At 35.7% G+C, this 27,280-nt stretch overlaps 1 protein-coding gene across 2 annotated transcripts in view; it reads left to right on the forward strand.

Moving 5' to 3' along the window:
* The window catches only part of LOC150096323 (rap1 GTPase-GDP dissociation stimulator 1-like), a 266,122-nt gene that overhangs the window by 209,510 nt on the left and 29,332 nt on the right, over window positions 1-27,280 (forward strand). For both annotated transcript variants that reach the window (XM_090408894.1, XM_090408895.1), the window contains one exon: window positions 24,796-24,972. In XM_090408894.1, coding sequence (XP_090265020.1) covers window positions 24,796-24,972 — 177 coding nt within the window. The remainder of the gene's footprint in view (window positions 1-24,795; window positions 24,973-27,280) is intronic.

Raw genomic sequence — 27,280 nt, forward strand, 5'->3', positions numbered from 1 at the left:
GAAACTGGTTGATAGGCAGAAAAGGCATGATATGATTGGGACATTCAAATTGCTGAAGGGTTTCTATAGGATTAATTCAGAGGAAATTTTTCAGAACAAGTGTTTTTTTTGGAGAACTAGTTGCCATCAATGGAAACTGAGTAAGAGTGTAGTTAGCAAGGGTTTTAGAACTAGGTTTTTTGCTTGGTGAACGGTGAATGAGCGGAATAGCTTGCCAGAGTCTGTTCTGGAGGTACCATTACTGTGAATGAGTTCAAAGTAAAGTATGATAGATTCTGTGCAAATGTTGGATAGTTCTTGACATAATGTTTAGGGCCTCCCTCAGGTCCTTAGACTCAGTGAGTCTAAGGACCTCTTGGAATTGCCCATAATAATAATAACTATCTGCATGATTTGTATTTATTTTTTTTTGCTAACATATAACATGCCTAGAAAAGCCACATTATATATAATAACTGCTTTTTTATACATTGTTTTGAAAACATTCCTATAACTTTTGTTTAGCTGATTTTTTTTACATGTACCCTCAGAGGGTGTACAGGATATCATGTTATTCTTACATGAAAATGTTACACCATTTCTAACTTCATATCGACAGTTTTCATCTAAATTAATAAGTTTTCTGTCTTCTAAGACACATTTTCCTGTATCAGTCAAGAAGACCAAGTTCCACCTAGATCTTGGTTTTCCTCTGGGTCTTTTTTCCTGTTATCCTGCAAAGAACACTTGTATTGCTAATCTATCCTCTCCTTTTCTGTTTAAGTGACTATACCATCTGAAATTAGGCATTCAGGGATGTGTTAGCTCTGCTAACACATCCCTGAATGCTAACAATGTCCAGTTCTTTCCTAACATCCTCATTTTTAACACGTTCGCTGCCACGCTACTTTGGCATGGTCTGTTCCCCTACGCCGAGCAGTTTTACTTCTTCAAGGTCAGTACGATAATCTCGTTACCGGAGGTAAACGTCCTACGAGTATACTCGTAGTTGGCTTGTACAGAGCATATACGGTCTATGAGATTACACAGTTTTGATGCTAGCCCCACAAGCCAAGGATTTTCTCTTCTTCAAGGTCACTACAATAATCTCGTTCCCGGCGGTAAGCGTCATACGAGTATACTCGTAGCTGGCTTGTGAAGCAGGTTTACCCACTACGAGTATACTCGTAGTTGGCAGCGAACGTGTTAATATGATACTGCCATTGATGGCATCTGTTCACTCTCTTAATCCTTCTTAGAACTCTCATATCTGTGGTCTCTAGTCTTTGATCAAGTATTTTGTTTCTAACTCACCCAGCTGTCAGATCCGTAAGTTAAATTAGCTTCAACACTGTCTTGTACACAGCTAGTAAAAGAACTATCTTCCCAGATGGCACAGAGGCTGTGTTCTGGTAGGATAATGTACCATACCATTTGTTGCCGTATTGTTTTAGAGTGGTTCAGTGAACATGACAGCAGCTGCCAGGTTTTACTATGACTGCTGGTTTTGCCAGATTTTGAATCCCATAGAATATCTCTGGAATTACATGGATTGAGAGATCTGGCTTAAGGGTCAAAGTCAAATAACTGGGAGGAAACCTCCATGTCTCCTTTAAGGAAAGCAGAGAACCAACTGAGACTTCTGACCTAATGTCTAATCCTCACCTGCATGTGCTGTGCCCAATTAATACTTATCCACTGGGTACTGAACGAATCAGAATGGGCTGATAATTTGGGAGAGATCTGGCACTCGAATCCCCAACCCTAATGCTCACAGATCTGTGGGAAGCAATCCTGATGAATTAATACTACATACTTCCTGAAGTATTAAAAAATGTTTTAGAGTCCATGCTATGTCATATAGCAACAGTTCTGGCAGTAGGTAGGTCTACAAACTGTTAGCATGATGGTCATAATATTTTAACTGGACAAAGTATAAGCACTAAATTACTGTATAAAGTTCTTAATTATATAGGTTTAAAATATTGAACAGTACTTCCTTCTTTGACACTTGATCATATTTTTTTCAAGATCAGCAGAACTTAAATAGTTATTTATATTTATAGATAGTTATTTATTCACATAATTTCTTAACTGTTTGTTTCATGGTAAATATGTTGTCTTCGTCATACCTGTTTGGCAAGATAATACTTGTATTCTGTATAAGTTAAATGTAGACACATTTGAAAAATTATTTAAATAATTTTTCAAATGTGTCTCGATTTGTTCACATGTCATGTGACAATGTGACAATGATCCATGACATGATTCACATGTCATGGATAATTGTCAGTGTAATATAGTTGGAATTAAAAAATTAAACAGCAGTGAAAGTGAATCTCTCCTTATGTGCAGTCGCAAGACAGCCAGGTAAAAACTGATTCTGTTAGGATCAGTTGAAGTGCATGTGCTTTTTAAAAAATAATTTGAAGCATATGTGTACATTTAATAAAAACTTGTATAATTAAACAGTATAGTTCTTAGTAATAATTTCTCAGATTTCTGGCTTAGAGAGTCCATTGTTCATTCAATTTGAGATTTGGGTGGTACTGAAGAACTTCGGAACTTTCTTTAAAGAGACACTCGTATTTATGGGAACATCTATGTAGTAATTTGGCATCATTCCAAATGATCCTGTGACTGGTATTAATAATTATTAGTAATCTAATGGCAGCTAGACCCGATTTGTTTTGTTTCTTGGATGAAATGTAGGATTAGTGTTCAGAAAAGCATATGGAAACAAATTGTCCTCTATGTCCAAAGTAGAATAACGTGCAGTTGCATAGGAACTGAATAGACTACAGGTAGTAGTAGTAGTAGAGATGTAATTTTGTCTTTAAGTATTAATTAAAGTTATTATAATTAATGTTTAGTATACATTAAGTATTCGGTATATGTAATTTTCTGAGAAATAATAATTATGAAAGCCAACACTGGCTTGCAGTTGCTTGTTGCTTCTCCAGTTTCTTTCTTTTCTTTTCTTTTTTTTTTTTTTTTTTTTTAAGTGCACATTAAACTCCTGATATGTACCCTCAGGGCACAAGATATTAAGATAATATGGCATGAAAAGTTCATCATTACTAACTTCCTATTGACAGTTTTCCTCCAAATTAATCTGTTATCTGTCAAGACTCCAATATTATCAGATCTTATATTCTGTCTTCTTAGGCACTTTTTACTGTATCGATCCACCTAGATCTTGGTCTTCCTCTGGGTCTCTTTCCTGCTATCCCAGCAAAGAACACTTGTTTTGTTAATCTTTCCTCTCTCCCATTCTGTTTAAGTGACTTTACCACCTGAGATTAGCACTGTTAATGCATTCCTGAATGCTAACAATACCAAGTTCTTTCCTAATATTCTCATTGTGCATATTCTTATGTTATAAATTAAAGTAATGACTAGTTTATATCCATACCAGAAATGCAGCATGTACTTATCATTAACTTCACTCTTTTCTCAAAATTTTCAAAAAGCATTTAAATGTATGTTTGAGAATTATTTCCTTTTCTACTCTTTAGCTCCCAGCAAAAATCAAAATATTTCCTTTTTCACCATGTCATCTGCCCTCTGTAATGACTTGATAAATTCCTTCGTCTTTTTTTCCTATTAGAACCTTCCTTGTTAGCATAGGTTTAAATAAGACTTGTCCTTTCCCATTTTGCAATTTGTTCGGGTCCTCTGTAATGACTTAATAAATTCCTCTCCTCTTCTTCTTTCCTGCTGCAACTTTCTGGGCAGTAGGTTTAAAGAAGTCTCATTGTCAAATCTCCGATTTCAAAATTTGTCCATATCTCAGAGCTAACTTCCATTCAAAAGGTTTATTGTCATGTTTAGTGTTCACACTCCTACCTAATCTCTGGGAGGGGGGTATTATTAGATCTGAATGCAAACCTATATAACACACACAACTACATTAATCCACCTGAATCTTGGTCTTTCTTGTTTTATCTAAATGCCCATTTTGCTAACCTTTCCTCTCCAATTCTGTATAAGTAAGCACACCACTTGAGTTTATTTCTGCTTATACTATACATTCTTGAATACTGATGATGTCAATTTAATTTCTTATAACTTTATTTTTAATATAATTCTGCCAGTAATGGCATCTGTTCATTCGTATTGTCCTCAAAGCTCTCATATCTGCATTCCAATCAACAAATCCGTAAATTAAAATTGGTTTGAACACTTGATTGTATAATGCAATGATGTATGCAATATTATTATTATTATATGAAACCTCCAGGGAGTCAACTCATCGAGGGAGGCTATAAATTACCCAAACCAGCTATCATTATTATTATTATTATTATTATTATTATTATTATTATTATTACCACGGGCTACTCCAGGAGTCCTTAGACTCATCGAGGGAGGCCCTAAACATCATGTTCACACAGCTGTTCAACATTCTCACAGTATCTATCATACCTTGCCTTGAACTCGCTCACTGTCATAGCACCCACAACAGACTCTGGCAGCTTATTCCACTCATTTACCACTCTAAAAGTAAAGAACCCAGCTCTAACACCCCTGCTAACCACGCTCTTGCCCAGCTTCCATGGGTGTCCCCTAGTTCTCCCACCACCAGTCCTGATCTCAAAAATATCATCTGAATTAATCCTATAGAATCCTTTTAGCAATTTGAATGTCTCAATCATATCTCCCCTTTTCTGCCTATCAACTAGTTTCTGCAACCCACAAATCTTCAACCTGTTCTCATATGGTTCATTCCATAGACCTGCTATCATCTTAGTCACTCGCCTCTGGATCCTCTCAACCTCCTCCCCATCAAGAAGGAACCGAGGTGACCAAATCTGGGCACAGTAGTCGAGATGAGGTCTTATCAGGGCTCGGTACAGAGGTACAATAACTTGTTTTTCTCTGCTCGTCAAGGTATTTTTCAACAACCAAGTAAGTTGATGAGCTGATTTAGCTACTTTCGCAATGTGCCCCCTAAACTTCATCTCCCTATCCAACCAACACTCCCAAGTCCCTGGCCTCATCAATCTCTTGGAGTACAGTTCCACCAATGTGGTATACTGCTGCTAATCTGTTCACTCCGAAATGCATAACCTTACATTTTGTTACATTAAATTGACATCCATTCTCCTCAGTCCAGAACTCCAATCTATCTAAGTCATCTTGCAAGACTTTGACATCTTCTGCATTCACTATCGCCCTACCCAACTTTGCATCATCAGCGAACAAATGAACTGTCCCACTTAGACCCTTCCCTATATCGTTAATGAACAGATTAAACAGCAGTGGTCCAAGAACAGAACCCTGTGGCACACCACTAGTCACAGGCCGTTTTTTGGACTCTACTCCTGAATAAACTACTCTTTGATATCTCTCCATCAACCACCCAGCTATCCATCTCACCAACCCTATATCCATTCCCATATGTTGTAGTTTACGGATTAGAATTCCATGTGGTATCCTGTCAAACGCCTTTGCCAGGTCCAGCAGTATCATCACTGTAAACCCATTTCCCTTATCCAGTTCAGCTGTCACCTTGTTATAAAACTTAAGCAAGTTACTGAGGCATGATCTACTCTTCACAAAGCCATGCTGTCCTCTGTACAGTATCTCATTTTCATCAATCCATTCCTGTATTTTTCCCTTGACTACTTTCTCCAAGACTTTGACAACGACTCCTGATATGCTGATCGGTCGGTAATTTGCAAACATAGTCTTGGATCCTCCTTTATGCAGTGAAACTATTTTCCCCTCTTTCCACGCCTTCGGGACTAAGCCAGACCTGAGACTCAGATTAAACAACATGGTCAAGGGCACTGATAATTCATTAGCCACTTCATGCAAGACCTGTGCCGGTATACCATCCAATCCCACAGATGTATTCACATTAAGGTTCTGTAATAGACTATTCACCTCCACTTCATTCATCACATTTCCCATATAAACTAATGGTTCCTTCATTTTTTCAACGTCACCACCTGGATGATATACTTTTGCAAAGTGCGTGCTCAGTAACTCCACTATATCGACTGGTTCAGTGAACTCTTTACCATCGTCATTCCTTAAAATCATTTTGCCATGTACAGTTTTTTCCTTGCTTGCAGCATATTGAAAGAACTGTTTGGGATTCTCTTTTGCTTGCATAGCTAGTTTCCTTTCATAATCGGCTTTTGCTGTTTTTACCACACTCGTTACCCTTCTGGCCCGTACTTTATACCGTTCGTGTGCCTGCAGGTCGCCCCTTTCTTTAAATTCCCTCCATAGTTGTTTCTTTTTTTGCAGCTCAAGCTTAATGGTGTTATTCATCCATTTAACCCTTCCTTGTTTCACTATTCGGACCTTAGGTATACAATCAGCCATAACCTCCTGTAAATGCTCTTTGATCACTTCCCATGCTCTATCGACGTCCAGCCCTTGCAGTTGTGCATGCCATGGCACTGATCCAAGCAATCTCCTAAGCTTGTCATACTTGCCAGCACGGTAATTCCACATATACCATGTCTTAATCACAAATTTCACACCTTTAGCCACCTCCCAGGTCAAGACCTTATGATCACTCTCACCAATAGGTGGCAACATGGTCATATTCATTACAGTCAAATTCTCAGATACTATTACCAGGTCAAGCACTCTCACACCCCTAGTATTTTCAATTACATGCTGTTTCAGATAGTTATCCCTTAATAATTGAATAAAATCCATTTCCTTCCTCACATGTGTCCTCTCCTCCTTCCAATCAATGTTACCATAGTTGAAATCCCCCATAATAATTACCCTCCTTCCACTCATTTCATCAATTTGTTTATGCATACCATCTCCACCATCTATTCCATCACCTGGTCTATAGCAGCACCCAACTGTATATTTTATTCTGCCAGTATCAATCTCACACCAAATAGCCTCAAATGAGCTCCTTTCACTGTCCTGCAATACTTCAATTCTCCTTGGCTGCAGTTCATCAGCTATCATCAATAACACCCCTCCCCCAATTTTATTCTCTCTGGCCCTCCTAAACATACTATAACCTACACATTCTATCCCACTAACTATATCATCTTCCGTCAGCCATGTTTCACTAATGCCAATAACCTGTGGCCAGGAAGAGCCAATCAAGGCCAAAAATTCTTCCTTCTTGTTCCTAATACTCCTGGCATTAGTATACATGAATTGCAGTGTTCCCTTTGTCCCACCCCTATCTTGATGCGTTATTCTAAATATCCCATTCCCATTTTTTGTCCTTATTGCTGGCTCAGGTACATTATATACATTTTTACACTCAACTGTCTCACTGATGTCTGGATATCCACTTCCCCCCCTCCTTGGTAGTTCTAGTTTCCCTGGTTCTGCACATCCATTTTCACTTCATTCAGCAACACTTTTTCCAGTCTCTGCACACCAAGTCCATTCAAATGCAGGCCATCCATCTTGTATAAGTCCTTTCGCCCATCAAACTCATTCCACACGTCCACAAATTCCACACCACACCGTCCGCATAACCTGCGCATAATATCATTTGCGATTATGGCCCTCCTTCTAAACTCCTCTCTGTCATACCGCGGTAACAGACTCACCATTCTAACTCTGTCACTCTTTTCTTTCGCTACCTTTAACAATACTTTCAAGTCCTCTCTCATAAAAAATTTATCACCTTTCAATTCATTCGTACCAGCCACAATTGTTATTTCTTTCACCCTCTGTTTTTGCACTCTAATGCTCTCACTTACATCCTTAAATTTCGCACCCGGTAAGTACGATTTAGTTACACTCCCATCTATTACTCCTCTTAATAACGAGTCACCATACAACACTCTCTCCTTCATTTCGGAAACTCGCCCACGCTGTTTATTTACGTTAGCCGAATCACTCTGGAAAGAGTTTTGCAGGTGCTCTAATTGCCGCTGCGCATCTTGTATCACTGCGCGCAGCCTAGCGATCTCACTTCCTACAATTAATTCCTCATTTTTTTTATCATTCAAACCATTTTCTCTTTCTGTATAATTGCTCTCACTCTTTCTTAGATCACCGCTCACATTGCCATCTTGTACACCGCAATTCCCTATCGAGCCACTATTTTCACTCGCATTCTGGCATTCTTCAACCATAACTGTCTCACAACCTGACACATACTTCGACTCCTCACTTTGCATACACTTTCTACACATTCTCCCACCACTATCACTTTCAATCCATACTCCAGCCTCATTCGGGAATGCATACATTCCACACACATCACATTGGACAAATTCTCTCACATTATAGTTTTTGAACAATGGCGTCGTATTTTTGGAGGCCATTATCTTACGTCGCATTGGCGCCATATTCAAATATATGAAACATATCGTTAAAGACTAAATTAATTTATGGAATTTACACCAAAATCACACAGACACAACAAGCTACCAAATTTAGACAATATTACGTTATGATTTTTAACATATATTCTAATTTCCATTCAAAATTGTACTTAGCTTTCGGGAGCTCCCTGAAAACACGACCGTTCCCCTGGCCCTCTAGCGGCGAATAAAAAAAATCATACCTTCCCTTAAATTCATTCACACTAGATGCACTCACTACCCCCCCTAAAGGCAAACTATTCCACTCATTCACTGCTCTGTGAACATACATAATTTCCATGGATGCTCCTGTCCCAATTTATGATTATTATTCTATCAATTATCCTTACTAGTGAAATTCTATTTATCTTCATCCAACTTTCATCTTCTATGTACGAGATATCATTCAAAAATACAAATATTTAAGCTATTTCTCCTCTTAGTCTCCCTAATATTTATATTATACTGCGCCTTTTAGGACATTTAGTTTGAGATATAAAATACAAAAACAAGGAGCAATTACAAAAATATGTCTAAGTGTGAAAACCAATATTGCAGTGGTGACACTTTATCTCATAATTCATGTAAATATTCTCCCCTCCCGGTGTGATTAGGTTCGTACGTTTTCAAGTGGTGTATTGGGCAGCAATTTCAGACAACTGTATTATCAGTGAACAAAGGTTTATTAAACTCATTAGCATGGTACAATTCAATTTCTAATATATATAACTCAATTCAATACTAAGAAAACATTTACAAAATAACATTAGCTAATCACAAGTATTTGGCTAAGATCCTCTATGGGTATTGCGATCATGCCACCATAACAAATTAACACATACAATCATATGTATAATCCTAGATCTAATTAACACTTTAGTTAACCCTATATTAGTCTGAATATGCTATATGCTGTGGCACCGAGGACATAAGTGATCAGTTTACACTATCTAACTTTCTAAAACTATGTAGATTAAACTATCCATTTGCTACTAATACATAACTTTGACATTTAAAACTTTTCTATAAGTTCCAATACACAAGCATACTCTCATTACAATCAGTCATGTACTATAGTTCTAGTATAATTTTCCTTAGTCTCTTCAACTGTTCAGTAATAGAACAATGATTACAATTACCTATGATTTCAATTAACATGAGATTTTTTACAGTACCTTTTGACTTGGGTTTTCTATATTGGCCTCTACCGTTTTCCCGATTGTACTATTAGGGGTGAACTCCTCTACAATCTGTCACTCCTTAGTTCTTTTGGCATTAAACTGGGCTTTTGCGATCTTTACCTATCGTACTTGAATTAAGGACACACTTAGAATCATCTATACAATGGCTGTGAAACTCACCACGTGAGCACTGACTTCTTTACAGACTTCTATCTCTCGTTGTTGTCACAGAATGATGAAACACATAGACAATACCTTCTTTCCTTTAGCTAAATGGCATTCCTCATTTCTTACCATAAGAATACGAAATCGAAATCCCGCTCACTTTTGTTCGCGTGTTTTGTCGGACGGAGATTAACTCCAACCCTGCCACTCAGGAAAACCATGTGAAAAACCTATACAATAAAGCTCATGAAGATACTATCCGGGAAAAAGCCTCGTGGTGATGGTGGTGGGGGTTCTAACCCTTTTATACCTTGACCCCTACCGGCACCTTCTTTAATTTCTTTTCTCCGCCCCTTACTGGATTCAACTTCACCGACCTAATTGGTCGGTGAAGTCGAATGGCATTTTTCTGCCAAACATCCTGCGGTCGGTGAGCATGCGACTCACACATGACAACGTCTCAATTTGGGAATTGACCATGAGCAATAGTCTTTCGCTTTTTTTGCTAGCCTCAATTTAATCCCCCTTCCAAAATTTTCTAAGAATTTACTTAATATTTTAATCTCTCATTTCAGGTGTTAAAACTAGCCTCTCACATACAATTTCTTATGACTAATCCTTTTTGTCTTACTTAGCTAATTTTTTTCATATCACAACTGTAATATATTCCTTCTTTTATTATTTAGTTCATCAAACACTTTTTTGTTATATATTTTACTTGGATGCAAGAATATTTTTCTTTCTTTAAATAATTTATGTATTAGCTGTTATACAGGGGTTTTACTTTATTTTCTCTTCATGTTACACCATGATAACTGAAAATTCCACATAGTGAAGGCATCAGGGTGTAACACCATCTTCTATATAACAAAAAATTTCATCAAACGCTATCCTATAATACCCATTCAAAAGTTTATAGACCTCATCATATCACCCTCTTTCTCATGTTAACCAAAGTCTGTAATCCACATATATCCTCATAATCTAAATCCCATAATCTGGATATAATCTTTCTAACTCTTCTTTGCACCCTTTCCACAGCTTCTTTATCGCCTTGGAATTGATGTGTACAATATAACACTATATTATTATTATTATTATTATTATTCAGGTCTCCATAGAGTCAAGAGACTCATCGTGGGAGGACCTTCCTAGGAAACACAAAGTCTATCATACAACTCCTTGAACTCACTGACCATTCTTGCTCTCATCGCTATCAGACAATACATTCCACAGTTCAACCACCCTCCACACAAAGAAACCACTCCTCACCTTCTTGCTCACAGCTTCCTTTCATAACTTCCATTCCTATATTGTATACATCAAACTAATATTGTATTTCAAGTTTGATGCCTTTGTATCACTAGTTTTCATACCATCTTTGTTATAGCAGTTATTTAATTTCGTTAAAGAATCTGAAGACTTGTAGTGTATACTCCTAAATGAATCATGTTTATTAATAATTAAATCCTTTATGCCTTTCATTCTCTAATTTTTTGAAGATCTTGGGGATGGGATTAATCTCCACTCTTTGTTGTCATTGATAGCTTGTCTGAGATTATGAATAGTTATTCATAGGCATTATGGGAGAGGATATAGTTAGATGGCTGTGTCATATTTTGATTCATAACCTGTTGTCTAAAGTAGTGTGAGTTCTACAATTGATTTTTCTTAAGCTACTGAGGTAAAATCCAAGTTTCAGGGAGGAAAAAATCCGGCTTGTTTATACCAAAAAATTAACTAACATGAGAGCTAACTGAAAGTTCATAGTCAGCAACTAGAATTGAACTTATCATTGTCTTTCCTCTGACAGTTAGCACTAAGAAAGCAAACACTATTTCCACAGGATTAAACAGGCACACTTAAGTAAATCTTATATAATCACTGTACTTGTATTTGTCTGTATTAATCATGTATATCCCTAAATCCCTATATGCCCTTTCTTTAATAATGCAAGCCATATATCGATGATAACAATGGTGATTGCGTGCATCCTTGCCATATTCAGATTTATAAATTTAGGGACACAAAAACACACGTGTTGAACAGATTATTTTATTAATTACTAATAAAATTAGTAATTAATAAAATAATCTGTTCAACACGTGTGTTTTGTGTCCCTAAATTTATAAATATAAATGCTGATCACCGTGTAACCTTAAAAGAAAGAATCATCATAATCCTTACCACATGTCTAATTGTACATCATACTGTCTTTGGTGCAAGCTTGAATTCTGTTTGCTGACTTACAACATAGTATATAATCTATCAGTTTCACTTTGTAGGGACAGTAGTATCTTACTCACTACAAACCTAAGCATCTTGCGAAGCGAGAGAAATTAACGGCACTTGTTCCTGCATGTCATTGAACATGCCACTTTTCATAACAGTTTCTTCTATTGTAACTAATCCTGCATTGAGGAGGGGGCAGAGATAGGTGAAAAGGAATGTTTTTTTTTTTTCAGAATATATTACAAAACAATAATTAAAGAGAATGATACATTTGACTATTGTAAAGAATAGCAAATATAAGGAAGAAAAAGAATAGGTGTGAATAAAAATACTTTCAGTATTGTAAAATGGATTATGAATAATTTACATCTGTATATTATACATGTGCTTGTGTTATAAGTATCTGTGGGTGGAGTGAAGATTACGTGATCCTATAAATTCTAGACTTTCATATTTGCATTTATGATGGGCACAACTGTAAAAAAAAAAACTTATGAATAGATGGAAAGGGATTCGTTTGTGAAATATAAATCACTAACAGCCACTGTACTGCAGATACATGAAAAACAAGTAGCTTTATTGTATCACTGAATAAGGTGTACTTGTATACTTGTATATTCTTAAGTAAATCTTATATAATCACTGTCTTTCGGGGGATCCTGTAACTTTTAAGAGAGCGTGCCCCCTGGGTGGCGGATAGGGGAGCCCACCATATATATATATATATATATATATATATATATAGAATAGATCCAGCTAGGGGACCATGGGAGTGCCACTTCCTTTACAATCAAGATGATGGCCCTGTTGGTCCACGAGCCCTTATTCAGACCATCCCACCATATAATATATATATATATATATATATATATATATATATATATATATATATTCTTTCTCTTCTTCCTCTACTTTGAGGAAGATCTACTCCCTTTAATCTTTCCTATAATGCCTTATCAGCCAACTCTTCTTATTTTATGACCCTTATGCTATTAGAGTACTCGAGGGCCATGGGGTCTTTCCATTCCTGGCATTATATCTATGTCTGATTATTAATTAACTTAAGGAATTCACAACATACACTAGAATATAAGTTAAATTAAACTTTAATATATATTTCTAATATTTCGGCAACGTCACGTTGCCATCTTCAAAGGAACTTAAAATAAAGACACGTGCACTCAGGCACTACACACAGTAAATGAGGACGAAGCGAGGAAGCTATTGTTTCTCCTAAAAGTCCTGATGGTGCCCCCTAGTGGGCTATGTAGGTATTCTTGGCCGTTAGGCTGAAGGTCTCCTGATGTATATCTTCCAAATTTGGGGCAGTCTCATGCAACCAAATTTGTTGAGGTTTGGCATGTTGAGAGACTGATTCCATGAAAAGTCTTTCAAATTTGAACTTGCTACAGTGTATTATTGTGGCTTTCTTCCACCGTATTCTGTGGTGTCTACAAGACCAGAGTGGCTATAATGATCAGTTTTGATGTCTCCTCCTTATTCACAAATGTCCCACTCAAGGAAACCTTAGAGCTAATCCAAGCTAAATTTCCTCCCAATATCTCAGCCCTATTTCAGTTCACAATGAACTCAGGCTATTTCGTTTGTCAGGGAAAATTCTATAAACAAATAGAGGGGACAGCCATGGGTTCACCACTCTCCCCACCCTTGGCCAACTTTTTTATGGAGACTTGAAGAGAAAGCCTTAAACTCTGCCCCACAAAAACCAACCATATGGCTTAACTGCGTTGATGATGTCTTCGCTATTTGGCCACATTGCTCTGATACACTCCTCTCCTTCTTAACACACTTAAACAACCAACACCCCAGAATCAAGTTCACCCTGAAAAAAGAGGAAAACAACAGCCTCTCTTTCCTAGACACACTACTCACCTGCCAGCCTGATGGAACCTTGGTTTTCTCAATTTATAGAAAACCTACCCATACAGGCAGATACATTCACCAACAATTTCCCCCCCCCACACACACACAACAATATGGAGTTATTAAGACACTATACAACAGGGCTAAACTAATCTGCTCAAATGACAATGCCCTAACCACTAAACTAAATCACATCCTCAACACATTCTCAGCCAATGGCTACCCCCCCTCCCAAAAAAAAAAATCCAAAAATTATTGAAACCAGTAAACCACAACCTTCCCCCCCCTTCACAACAAGGATTACTCTGAAACCATCACCATTCCCTACATCCGAGGCACCTTGGAAAAATTTACCAAAATCTTAAAAAAACATGACTTGACCTCTTGTTACAGACCATATAGAAAATTGGCATCCCTTATCCGCTCCACTAAAGACCAACCACTTCTTCTAGACCTACTTGGTGTGTACCAGGTCTCTTGCAGCTATAAGCTGTCCTACTTTGGCGAACAGGCAGAGCAGCGAATATCAGAATTTCAGAACACAAGGACTACATTCGAGTATAGCCACTCTGGTCTTGCAGACCATGCTCTGGATACATGCCACAGAATACGGTGGAAGAAAGCCACAATAATACACTGTAGCAAGTTCAAATTTGAAAGACTTTTCATGGAATCAGCCTCAGCTCTAAGAAACATGCCAAACCTCAACAAATTTGGTTGCATGAGACTGCCCCAAATTTGGGAGACTTACATCAGGAGACCAGCCCAATGGCCAAGAATACCTACATAGCCCGCTAGGGGACACCATCAGGACTTTTAAGAGAAACAATAGCTTCATCCTCATTTACTGTGTGTAGTGCCTGCATGCACTTGTCTTTATTTTAAGTTCCTTTGAAAATGGCAACGTGACATTGCCGAAATATTGGAAATATATATTAAAGTTTAATTTAATTTATATTCTAGTGTACGTTGTGAATTCCTTAATTTAATTAATTTAAGGAATTCACAGCCTTTCTACAAGAATTATATCTATGTCTCCTCTATAAATCTCTACCATAATCCTACTCTTTCCCCTTCAATATACCCTATTCCTCCTATGGGTTTAAATTTGGAAGACGGCTAGTTCAGAAGCCTTAAGGTAGCAGCCCTACCACTGGACTATCCATCGCCAGGCTAGTGACCTGACATGGAGAATATTATTGTACTTTTAAGCTGACAGAAAAAGGTAATCGGAATGAATCTATGGAAAAGGTAAAACGAAAATGGAAACGATAAGATATAATACATATAGCAAACTGGAACGTAAGAGGAATAGCATATAAAGAAATAGAATTAGACCAAATATTAAATGAAAGAAATTTTCAAATATCACTAATCACTGAAACAAAAAAAGAAATTAAAAGGAACCATGAGAACCGAAAATTTTAATGTAATATATTGTGGAGTTCACAGAGATCAAAGAGCACAAGCAGGAGTTATGATTTGAATTCATAACTCCCTTTCAAAACAGTTAAAAAACATTATAAATTATGGAATGAAAGAATAATAGAAGCTAGAATAAAAATAGATAGAGATTATTTAACAATAATTGGTTTATATGCCCCAGAAGAGGGAAGAGAATAAGAAAATATTGATTTTTATAATCAAAATAAATAAATAAAAATGATTACGTAATTTTAGCAGGAGACTTAAATGCAAGAATTGGAAACACAAAAATTAATAATAATACAGGAATATATGCAGAACATACTCTAAACAAGAATGGTAAAAAATTGATCGATTTTGTAATATATAATAACCTAAAAATAATCAATTCTTTCTATAAACATAAAGACATACATAAATATACTTGGGCAGCAAGAGGATGGAAATCAATATTAGATTATTTTATCTTAAATGAAAAGACATCAAAGTTCTCTTTAGATGTTAGAGTTCAGAGAGGATATGAAACAAGTGGTGACCACTTCCTCTTTTAAAATGAAATTAAGAATACCATCTAAATGGCTACAAATAACAAGAACAGAAAGAAAATTTAAAACATTTGTTTATAAAAGTAGATTATTAAATGAAACAAATATACAATGGCTATATGAACAAAGAATTAACTAATATTTAGATAAAATAAAACAAAATAAAGAAATAGAATGGCTTAATATAAAAACGATACTAAATGCAGCAGCAAATGAAACTTAGGAAAGACCAAAAAATTCAATGAAAGGAAAACACTGACGATCTGGGATGATACAATCAAAAAATTATCAAAAAGAAAAAAAGAAGCCTATCATAAATGGTTAAGCAGTAAAAGATTAGAAGATGAAATAGAATATAAATGAATAAGAGCTAAAAGAGAAGTCAGAAAAATACATAGAGAATAATGGAACAAATTTGTTTCTAATTTAGAACATGATTTATATAAAATAAGACCCAATGTATATAAGATTTTGCAACACTTAAATACAGATACTAAAGAAAACATAATTAAACACCAAATTGAAACTAGAAGAATTTCTATACAGAATTATGAACAGATAAATATTTTAAAAAAGATGACTGGCAAACATTAAATGAAAAGGAAGTAACAAAAGAAGAATTAGAAATCAGCCTGAAAGAAACAAGAAATGGAAAATCATCTGGACAAGATAAGTTAGGTTCAGAACTATATAAATATGCAGGAACAAGGTTCAAAGAAAGACTCCTATTATTTTTAAATAAAATCTATTCAACTGTTAATCCCCCAATAGAATGGAAAAAAGCAATTGTGATTCCTATCTTTAAAAACCAATAGAGATGACCCTAAAAACTATAGAGGTATAAGTATACTAAATTCCTGTTACAAAATATATAGCAGAATTTTAAATAACAAACTAATAAAATAGTCTGAAAACTTTATTTTAGAAGTACAAAATGGATTTAGAAAAGGACAATCATGTGTAGACCTTGCCTTTTGCCTAAAATTAATCATAGAGAAAAGAAGAGAATACAATTTAGAAACACATATTACATTTATTGACTTTGAAAAAGCATTTGACAAAGTTGAAAGAAGCATTTTATTTAACATATTAAAAGAAAGATAAAAGCATATATGAAAATAATCAAATACAAATGAGATTAAATCAAGAGCTATCATATACAAGAGAGATAAACCAAGGAGTCCAACAGGGATGTCTCCTCTCAGCAACTCCTTTTAATATTTACCTAAATGAAATAATAGTAAAATAGAAAAATAAAAATTTCCATCAAGGAATTAAACTTTCTCCTACTATGAACTTAAACACACTCCTTTTTGCCAGTGACCAATAATAATTACAGATTCTGAAGATAACTTACAGAAAGCTATTTTGAATCTAAATGAGATAGCCAAAGATTATGGTATGATAATATCAACAGAAAAATCAAAAACTATGGTCTTTAAAGGACAAGATCCAGTAAGAACTAAAATAGTAATAGATAACACGATTTTAGAACAGGTGAATTCATTTAACTACCTAGGTTGTATGATTACATATGAAAAGATATAAACCTAAAAATTACAAAATATTTAAAAATAACAGGTGCGATTAAACCTATATTTAAATCAAACCTAGTTCAAAAACAAACCACACTAAAAGTATACAATACATTAGCCCTACAAGTTCTAATGTATGGAAGTGAAACTGGGACAATAAAACAAAAAGACAAATAAAGACTAACAACAGCTGAAATGAAGTTTATGAGAAAAACTGCAAAGTATACTCTGTTTGATCACAAAAGAAATGAAGAAATTATGAAAGAATTAAGTACTGAAGATCTAAAGAATTCTAGAGAATTCTAGATCTAGAGAACTGGAGACCTAAAGTACAAGCCATTAGGAAAAAGAAAACCAGGACGTCCTCTTAAACGATTCAACGATGACTTCTAAGGCTGGAACAGGCCATGCTAGGCCTAAATCCTTGATACGCATGATGATGATGATGAAAGAATTAAACCAGGAATCGGTAATAAAAAAAAATAAAAATATATATAAACATAAATAGATGGAACATGTTTAAAGAATGAAAACAGAAAGATTACCAAAACAAACCTTAAAGTACAAGCCATTAGGAAAAAGAAAACCAGGACGTTCTCTTAAAAGATTCAACGATGACTTCTAAGGCCGGAACAGGCTCTCTGTGCCTAAATCCTTGATAAGCATGATGATGATGAATAAGGTACAAAGACATTTACAGTCTGTGTAATATAATTGTCAACAAATAGTTGTTGTGACAACTGGGATAAAAATGGCACTACCTAATGAAACACATCCCCCTGCACAGAAACTATGCTGCATAGACCTAAGCAAACCATTTGTTGTACCACTAAACACCGTATCTAACTAAAAATAATTGTCCTAACATTTGTCCAAATTTTCTATATCATTAAGACAGATCACAAATGCTAACTTCAAATAAAATTCTACTAAAGGAGATTCAACTAAAATGCTTCATAAACTTTATGTCAGTGAGGCCACCTGCCATCCCAATGCAGAAGCGGCACTAAAATTCTACTGAAAGAGATGCAACTAACATGTCATATAAACATGAATGTGTTAAACAGAATGGGAGAGAAAAGGTTAGTAGAATAAGTGGTTTTTTTTTTTTTTGGCAGAATGGCAAGAAAAAAGACCCAGAAGGAGACCAAGGTATAGGTTGTTGAAAGTTTTTTCACTTGGTTATACTAAAAATTAGATGCCAAGAAATTATGTTCTTAGTTTAATCCTTTATCCAAGTCACTTCACGACTGGGCTACTTGTATATAAAGACTAATGACTTCACATCAGTTGGCTTAATATCCCATAATGCAATGCACATATTCTTATATGTGCATTGCATTGCATTGCATTATAATCCTATACATTATGGGAAAAGCCACTACCCATACTAGTTTCGATCATTCGATGTTGAACCTCAGTCGATGACAAATGCATTTTCTGCTGACAAAATTCTTCCTTGCCAACAATCACCTTCCTGTCATCTTTCCTTCTTACTGTTGAGTCCTACTTGATGACTTCCATTACGATGACATGTATGGGTTCCCCTTATATTGTGACATTCCCATGAGACGCCCTCAGTGAGACCTATATGAGCTCCTTCTATGTTGTGACACTCCAGATGAGAGAGAGAGACTTGCATTATGAAACACATTAACAAAAAAATATTTTAATATTTGCCAAATATTTCAGTCTGAAATTAACAGATTATCCTCAGTGGCTTGATAGGAACAGTTATTACAAGGTGGAATACAAACAATTGATCATTCAAAAGTAGAATGAGCTGTGTGATGTTTAATTGCTAAGCACTAAAGAGAAGTAAATTTCATCAGAAAATAATCTTAATTCATCACTCTGATGAAATTTACCTCTCTTTAGTGCTTAGCAATGTAACATCATGCGGCCCGTTCTACTTTTGAATGATCAATTGTTTGTATTTCACCTTGTAATAACTGTTCCTATCAAGCCACTGAGGATAATCTATTAATTTCAGACTGAAATATTTGGCAAATATTAAAATATTCTTGTGTTGATGTGTTTATATTTCTTAATTTAATGTCACAAGTATCTCTCAAGAATAGACTTGCATTATGATTCTTCCAATGAGACGACTCCTTATCTTAGGAAGCGACAGCTTTTATACAAAAAGTCTTATACCCTATGCTCGTTTACCAAGATTTGCAGTGCTTACTCCTGAATGCTTGCTTATGAATAGAATTTACATATTTCTCACAGGTAATAAATTTTTTTCTACGAACAAAAAACTTGTAAAAGCAGACATGTTACATGAAATATCCATGTGAGATTTTACAGCATGACACCTTAACCCTTTCAGGACCATGGGACATATGTGTCCCCACATAAAATTTAAATTTATTTACAACCCTTTACGTCCATTGGGACATGTGTCCCTTGAAATTCTATAAAACCTTGATTTTTTTTCCTACATAATGATGATGTTTTATGTTAAATAGATAACTAATAAAGTCATTTTAATACCTAAAAACTTTGTATTACTTCATAAGTCCTTCTGGTCCTGAAAGGGTTAAACAGTGGTATACATTATGACATTTGGAAGTCTCATATATATTTATATAACTTAGCTGACTTCCATTATGCCAATGAATATGTAATGGAGACCTCTGACAACATTGAACATTTTATGCTTGTTATGTGAAATGACACTTGTAACCACCTTCTCTTATTATTATGTTATCACTTTCAACTTTATCACTGCTGTTTGAAGTTCTTGGATTGTTTTGTACATTCTCTTCCTGATGAAGTTGTTCCTTCTTTTCCATGTGATGGTAGAGTACCCCCCTCTTTTTTTTTTTTTTGCAGGAATGTACAGCACCATCCGAGTTTCCCCCCCCCCCTCAACCTCAAATTTTATCTGGGTTCTGGAACTGGCATAGCTGACGAATCGGGCCTATGGCTGGGTCAGTATTCCTGGCTGTAATCTGTGTGTGTGTTCAGAAGACCAGTTTGCCTGCTTGCTGGATGAAAAATCCCAGATAAACTGGCGGAAAAAACCCTGCTGTCCACGCCCAAGCTTGGCTATGGCTGAAGAAGATCCTTAAGCTCCTCATGTCGTCGACAGGAATCAAACCCCAGGCATATGGTTGCAAAGCGCAAAGCTAACCACGCAGACATGAAGTTGTTAGTCAGTAGGTAGTGAAATGTAGGAAAAGTCAGTTTATTTTTACAATATATCTGTGATTAAATCTTTAAACAGGATTTGCATTCAAGTTATGAAAATCTGGAAAAAGGCATACAATAAGTTGCCAGGATAAAAGCTTTCAAAATGCAAAAATGGGAAATTATACAGAAAAATAGTCTGTATTTAAATTGTAAGCTGGCAGTTAGAATTGAAGGAAATACAGGAGGATGGTTTAATGTAAAATCGGGTGTAAGATGTAAGGGTGTGCACTGTTGTCCCCCCCCCTACTCTTCATCTATATGGATCACATTAGGAATGAAAGTGGTATTGAACCTGATATCAAAATTTCAGCTCTTTACCTTATGCAATTGATGCTATTTTTCCTAAATAAATCTGTCAGATCTCTTTAACAAATTTGGTGTGAAATTGAGCAGTAAGAAAGATAAAACCTTATTTTTTTTCAATAAGTTTGCCACTGAAAAATAGGCAGTAACATGGAAAACATGTATTCTCAATGGCAAACTTATTGAAAAAAATAAAATATTTACGTATGCAATTTTTGGTAAAGATATTAAATTAAGTTTGGAAATAGATAACAGAATAAGCAAATTAGGTATGGTGCCAGTTGAACTTATGGATACAAGAGTTTTGGATAGAAATTAAAGACTAGAAACTACAAATGAGAATTCTGAGGAAAATAGGGGAGAGAATAGATAGCATCAGTATCTTCATTTTTCATATGATGAAAAATGAAGATATGAGAAAACATGCAAGAATATGTGATCAGTGCTTATTTAAGGTAGCATGGCCATTTAAACAGAATAAAAGAGGGAGGGTGAGCAGAACAAACATTTGATGGCAGAAAAAAGATCCAAAGGAAGATCAAGACTATTGTGGACTAATATTAAAAAAGTTAAAAAAAAGTGCCTTATAAAAGACCATATGATCTGAATTGGTTAAAAAAGCCTTACTTCTAAGGCACTTTTATCCAGTATTGTCAGATCTTAACAAATAACAGATTACTATTGAGGAAATTTGTTGATGGGAAGCTGGAAATAATGTAAGCTTAATCTTTTTACTGATAAGTTCAGTTATTGTACAGTTTAAAAAACTGAAATAACTTTTAAATGCATTTGAATTTTGCAGGCATGTGATGACATCTTTGTTGATTATTTTTAACAGTATAGATGTGAACACAGACTGATAGGAAATAGCTATTTATTAACTTATTGTGGTATTTATCCAGCATCTTAAGAGCACAAAAACAGTTTGTCACAGTACGTGAGACAACCACAATCCGGTATAACAATGGGACTAGTTTGAACAATTGTAACATGCAACACAAAGATTAAAGTTCTAATTAGGTGCCATCTATGTTGGAAAAAATAAAAATAAATAAGATAAATGCTACTTACCTGGAGCTATCAAAAATAAATTCATCCATCAACACCCCCACCTGACAAACTATTTAATATTTTAAACCCGGAACTGTGAAATATCCTGGACAGCATTTCCATTGCAACAGCCAACAAAGAATTCGCCAAAGTTTAAAAACCGGCACCAGAGAAAATTTGAAATCCTCCAACAACACATGCTACGTAATGACTGTAATTACAACAAGATCACGTTTTTGTGAATTTATCATTATTAACCAAAGACGCCACTAGTGTGTTAAGTCAGGGACACAATTTTGCTGGTACTCCCAAGCAAGTTTCAAAATCTAAAATAATGGCTTCCATTGAACGGGGAATATATGACCTGCCTCCAGCAACAGCCAATAACATTTGGTTAGATGTGGCCAACATCCTAATCCATTCTAAGCCTCCCAAAGATAATATCCCACATAAAGAAATCATTGCTCTAAAAAGCTACACAATAATAACCACATTATCATAACCAAAGAACTGTAGTATATTGAATAGCTTCTCTCTTGGCACCTTGTCATATGCCTTTTCCAAATCGACAAAACTTAAATACAGATCTTTGTTATATTCCCATGATTTCTCCACTATTTGTCGTAAAGTGAAGATCTGATCCTGACAGCCTCTATTTGACCTGAATCCAGCTTGTTCTTCACCACGCTTTGCTTCCACAATTCTTCTCAACTGTTTTTCAAGTATACTTGCATATATCTTACCAGGAACACTCCACTCAGTAGGGAAATACCTCTGTAATTCTCACATTCAGTTTTATTTCCCTTTTTATATATGGGTACTATGAGAGCTCTACTCCAATCATTGGGAATTCGTCCCTCTGTCCAGGCATTCTGAACTATGCAGTGCAGCCACTGTAAGACTTTTATGCCATCATACTTCATTATTTCTGGTTGAATATCATCTGCTTCTGCTGCCTTTTCACATTTGAAGCCTTTGATGGCTTTTTCTACTTCAAGTATGGATATGTATTCCTGACTGCATGCCTGGTCAGTGTTTTTTATCACTGTACTGTCATCACTGCTTGTTTCATTTAGCAGTTTTTCAAAGTAATTACTCCATTCTTCAAGGATATTTTTTTCTCCCATTTTCATTTCACCTTTATCATCTCTAACTCCTTTTATAGCACTCTTTCCTCCATTCCTAAGCTTCTTCAAAAACCTCCAGAATATTTTGCCACCTTCCTGCTATTTATTTTCTATGTTCTTCCAAGGTCCTCCCATGACTTTTGTTTAGCTAGTTTTACACACTGTTTAGCTACATTTGTCTCTGTGTTCTCTAAGAGCACAAGCTGACTTATTTGCCAGGAACTTTTGATATGCTTGCTTCTTTTCCTTCACTGCCTCTTTAACTTCCTGTGTCCACCATGGAGTTCTAATTTTTCTATCCTTGCAGACAACTTCACCACATGCCTCTCTAGCTGAATCCCTAGCCTCTGTAGCTTAAGTTGTACAATCGTAATAATAAACCACATTTTTGCAATCAGTCTCATTGTTTTATAGCCACACCTCATACTTGGTTTAATCCTTTATCCAAGTGTAAGCAAACAAGTTTGCTCCTGAACTATTTTCAGGATTGGAGCAATTTGTATATAGAAACTTATGACCACATCACTTGTCTTAGTATCCCATAATGCTATGCATTATGGGAAGGGTCACTACTACTCAGACCGGTTTCGACCTTTATTGAGGTCTCATCAGTGGGAGCCAGACCCAGATGTGATACCAAGGTTGAAGTAATTCAGAAGTCATATTTTCATAAAGGGTTAAACCAAGTATATAATTTCTTGGTATCTCTAATAATTTATAGTCTAATGAAGTGGAAAAATTTCCAACAACATGTATGACGAACACATAAGCCTTTCCACACGTTTGTAATGACATTGTATTTAATATAATTCAGCTGAACTTAAGCACTATTTTCTCTCTCTCTCACTCTTCCCCCCCCCCCCCATATTTGCTATTATTTTTCTTTATGTTGCTCCCACCCACAAAATCCTTTTATAGGTGGGAGCTACATTTTGTAAACCTAAAGTACATTTTGTACCATGGATGGTCTAATGATTTTTTTTTCTATTTTTAGCAATTTTATATTTTTTGTATTTTTATTTATTTTTTTACATAGTCTTTAAGCTCTGCTCTAGAGAAAAAGCATGGAACTCTTTCAAGCCACTTCAGACCTCCAATAAGTGGGGTGATGGTCTCACACCAGGCAATGACATTCATCCTCCACCTAAAGACAAACACAAACATCCATGCCCACAGCGGGATTCAAACCAGCAGCCTGTTAGTCAGAGAACAGGTACACTAACCACTTGGCCAGGCAAAAATTACACGACACGGATGGGATCTGGAAGAAAATGTTTATACTGGTGCAGTGTACATAGAGAAAAAATCTCCCAGCTAATGTGTCACATGGACTGACATGCACAATTCCCTGTATTTTTACTATTCCACAAATAAAAATAGAAACTGTTCATGTGGACCACAAGTTGCATGAAATTAACTAAAGCAAGAGAGAGATAGAACAGACTAATCGACCAATAATGAAGCCCCATTGTGTAACGAAATAAATATTAATATTGAAGCAGTTGATGAATCAGATTACGATGAGTAGTTCTGCTGAATGTTTGCATTAGACCCTGAAGTAACTGTACAAAATGAAAATGGGAAAAAACTTGGAGATGTTCAGCTGACTCTCATAAGAGAAATTTTTATGACCTGTACATATCAAGATTTTATATGTATCCTTGAGGGTACATATCAAGAATTGATGATGACAAAATTAGCTAATGTAAATGGCATTTATGTTAACTTTGGATCTGCTTATTGATATAATTTTTTTTAAAAAAAAGTTCAAAGAAATCATGTGTCAGTGGTAGTTATTCTCTTTTACTTATATCTTCTGTGCATGTATTTTTTTTAAAAATTATTATTATTAATAGGTGAAGCCTCTCGACTTCTTGCTTGGCTGGTGAAAAATTCCAATTCAAAATCTGTGATTAATACATTACTTAAAGAAGATGCTTTACCTCATATAATTAGCATGATGAATTCAGAACATACAGTGATGCAAAACGAATCTTTTGCAGCTTTAACAGTAATGGCATCCTTCTCTCTTGGTAAGTTTTCTGCATAAGTGCATTTTATCTATATATGGATACGATTAGGATCATTAAGTTTTTTATTTAATAATATGAATAAAAAGCAAAGATATAAACTGTGTATGAAGAAAACTTGTAAGCATTTCATTTCTTTAAGAATACTTTGCTATGTTAATTGTTAATACCCTTAGAGATATTAATACTGATAAATATACCAGAATTTGTCTTTCAGAAAGCATTTGACAGTATAGATCAGAAAGTAGCATTGACTGTACTCGAATCTTATGGAGTGGACAGGAACCTGATATGTCTATTGCAGAACATCAATGACAGTGCAGAAACTGCTGTGAGAAACTATGGAGAAATAGGAAGATGGTTCTGGACAATGAAAGGCACAAGACAAAGAGACTCAATATCACCAAGCATCTTTATCCTGTTCTTGGAAAGAACAATGGATGTCATAAAGGATAATATAAGGGGAAATTTCAATTCAGGATACGAAAATAGGGGTGCTTAAGGGTCAAAGCTGTATAACTGAGAGGAGACCTCCACATAGCCTTTAAAGGAATGCAGAGAAACGACCAGGGCTTCTGACCTAATGTCCAATCCTCACCTTCTCGTGGTGCTCCCTGTTGGGTATCTACTTGGATACCGAACGGACGAGGATGGGCTGGCAATTTGGGATTTAGCCGACCAAATTGTATTCTTATTGGCTTAAACCAATATAGAAATTGATGGTACAGCATGACAAAATTTCATGCCGGCTGGGGCGTCGCCCGGTTAAACAAGGCCCCCGTTGTTTTCGCCAGGGAACCAGGGCAAACAGCGAAAAGTCAGCTACTGGAACAAATCTGAAAACAAACCCAAACTCAACATCACCAGAGTTAAAGATCGGTACTATCAACGTAAGAAGCCTGAATGGCAAAGAAATGGAACTAGCTGAACAGACTGATAAGGGGAAATTTCAATTCAGGATACGAAAATAGGGGTGCTTAAGGGTCAAAGCCGTATAACTGAGAGGAGACCTCCACATAGCCTTTAAAGGAATGCAGAGAACCGACCAGGGCTTCTGACCTAATGTCCAATCCTCACCTTCTCGTGGTGCTCCCTGTTGGGTATCTACTTGGATACCGAACGGACGAGGATGGGCTGGCAATTTGGGATTTAGCCGACCAAATTGTATTCTTATTGGCTTAAACCAATATAGAAATTGATGGTACAACATGACAAAATTTCATGCCGGCTGGGGCGTCGCCCGGTTAAACAAGGCCCCCGTTGTTTTCGCCAGGGAACCAGGGCAAACAGCGAAAAGTCAGCTACTGGAACAAATCTGAAAACAAACCCGAACTCAACATCACCAGAGTTAAAGATCGGTACTATCAACGTAAGAAGCCTGAATGGCAAAGAAATGGAACTAGCTGAACAGACTGATTTGGAGGAAAATTGTAGATAGGAAGTTAGTAATGATGTAATTTTTTCATGTAGTACTATCATATCCTGTACACCCCTGGAGGGTACATGGCAGGAATTTGATGATGATGATGATATGAAAATAAGCAATTCATGATTTTAAACAATAAATTACATGATAACCACAGTAATTAAATTTAATGAAATAAAAGTACATCATCAGTGTGTAGAAACAAGCAAATCAAAGAAATGGGAATACAAGGTACATACAGCAGTCAGTGATTTACCAATTAAGAACTATTTTTGATGGTTACATAAGATAAGAATCTCCCAAACTTTTGAGAGAGAGAGATAATCGGTCCGATTCAGATTTGGCCAATGTAATTTATGATTTGCAGATGGCAGCCATTATTAAAGAAGGTAAAGAGGAACTAGGTGAAAAAGGAAAGAGATATGGGGTGATAATGAACATTGATTAAAAAAAAAAAAAAAAAAAAATGATATTCAGAGAGAAGAGGATGAAAAAGACAATAAAGGTCAGCAATGGTATGCAATTAGGATCATTAAGTTTTTTATTTATAAAAAATATGAATAAAAACATTTGACAAGAGCTGTAAAAGGTTAAGAACTTCACATACCTAGGAAGCAACATGGTGCATGATTTAGACTGTAAAAAAGAGATAAGATCTCGGATAACAAAAACTAAAGTAAACCTACAGGCAATGGGCAAGATGGAAAAGTAAATCAATGAGCCTTCTCATTAAGTGAAACTGCTGGAAACATGCATATTCACAAGTGATGCTCTCCATGGTTGTAAGACATGGGTAATGTTCAAAGACTCTGAGATTGAATATTGGCTTTTGAAAGAACATGTTATAGAAAGATTATACGAATTGGATGGTGCAAAAAAGTAGCA

The sequence above is a fragment of the Typopeltis vanoorti genome, chromosome 19 (genome assembly GCF_054136105.1).
Source record: "Typopeltis vanoorti isolate ZY-2024b chromosome 19, IOZ_Tvanoo_1.0, whole genome shotgun sequence".
NCBI lineage: Eukaryota > Metazoa > Arthropoda > Arachnida > Uropygi > Thelyphonidae > Typopeltis > Typopeltis vanoorti.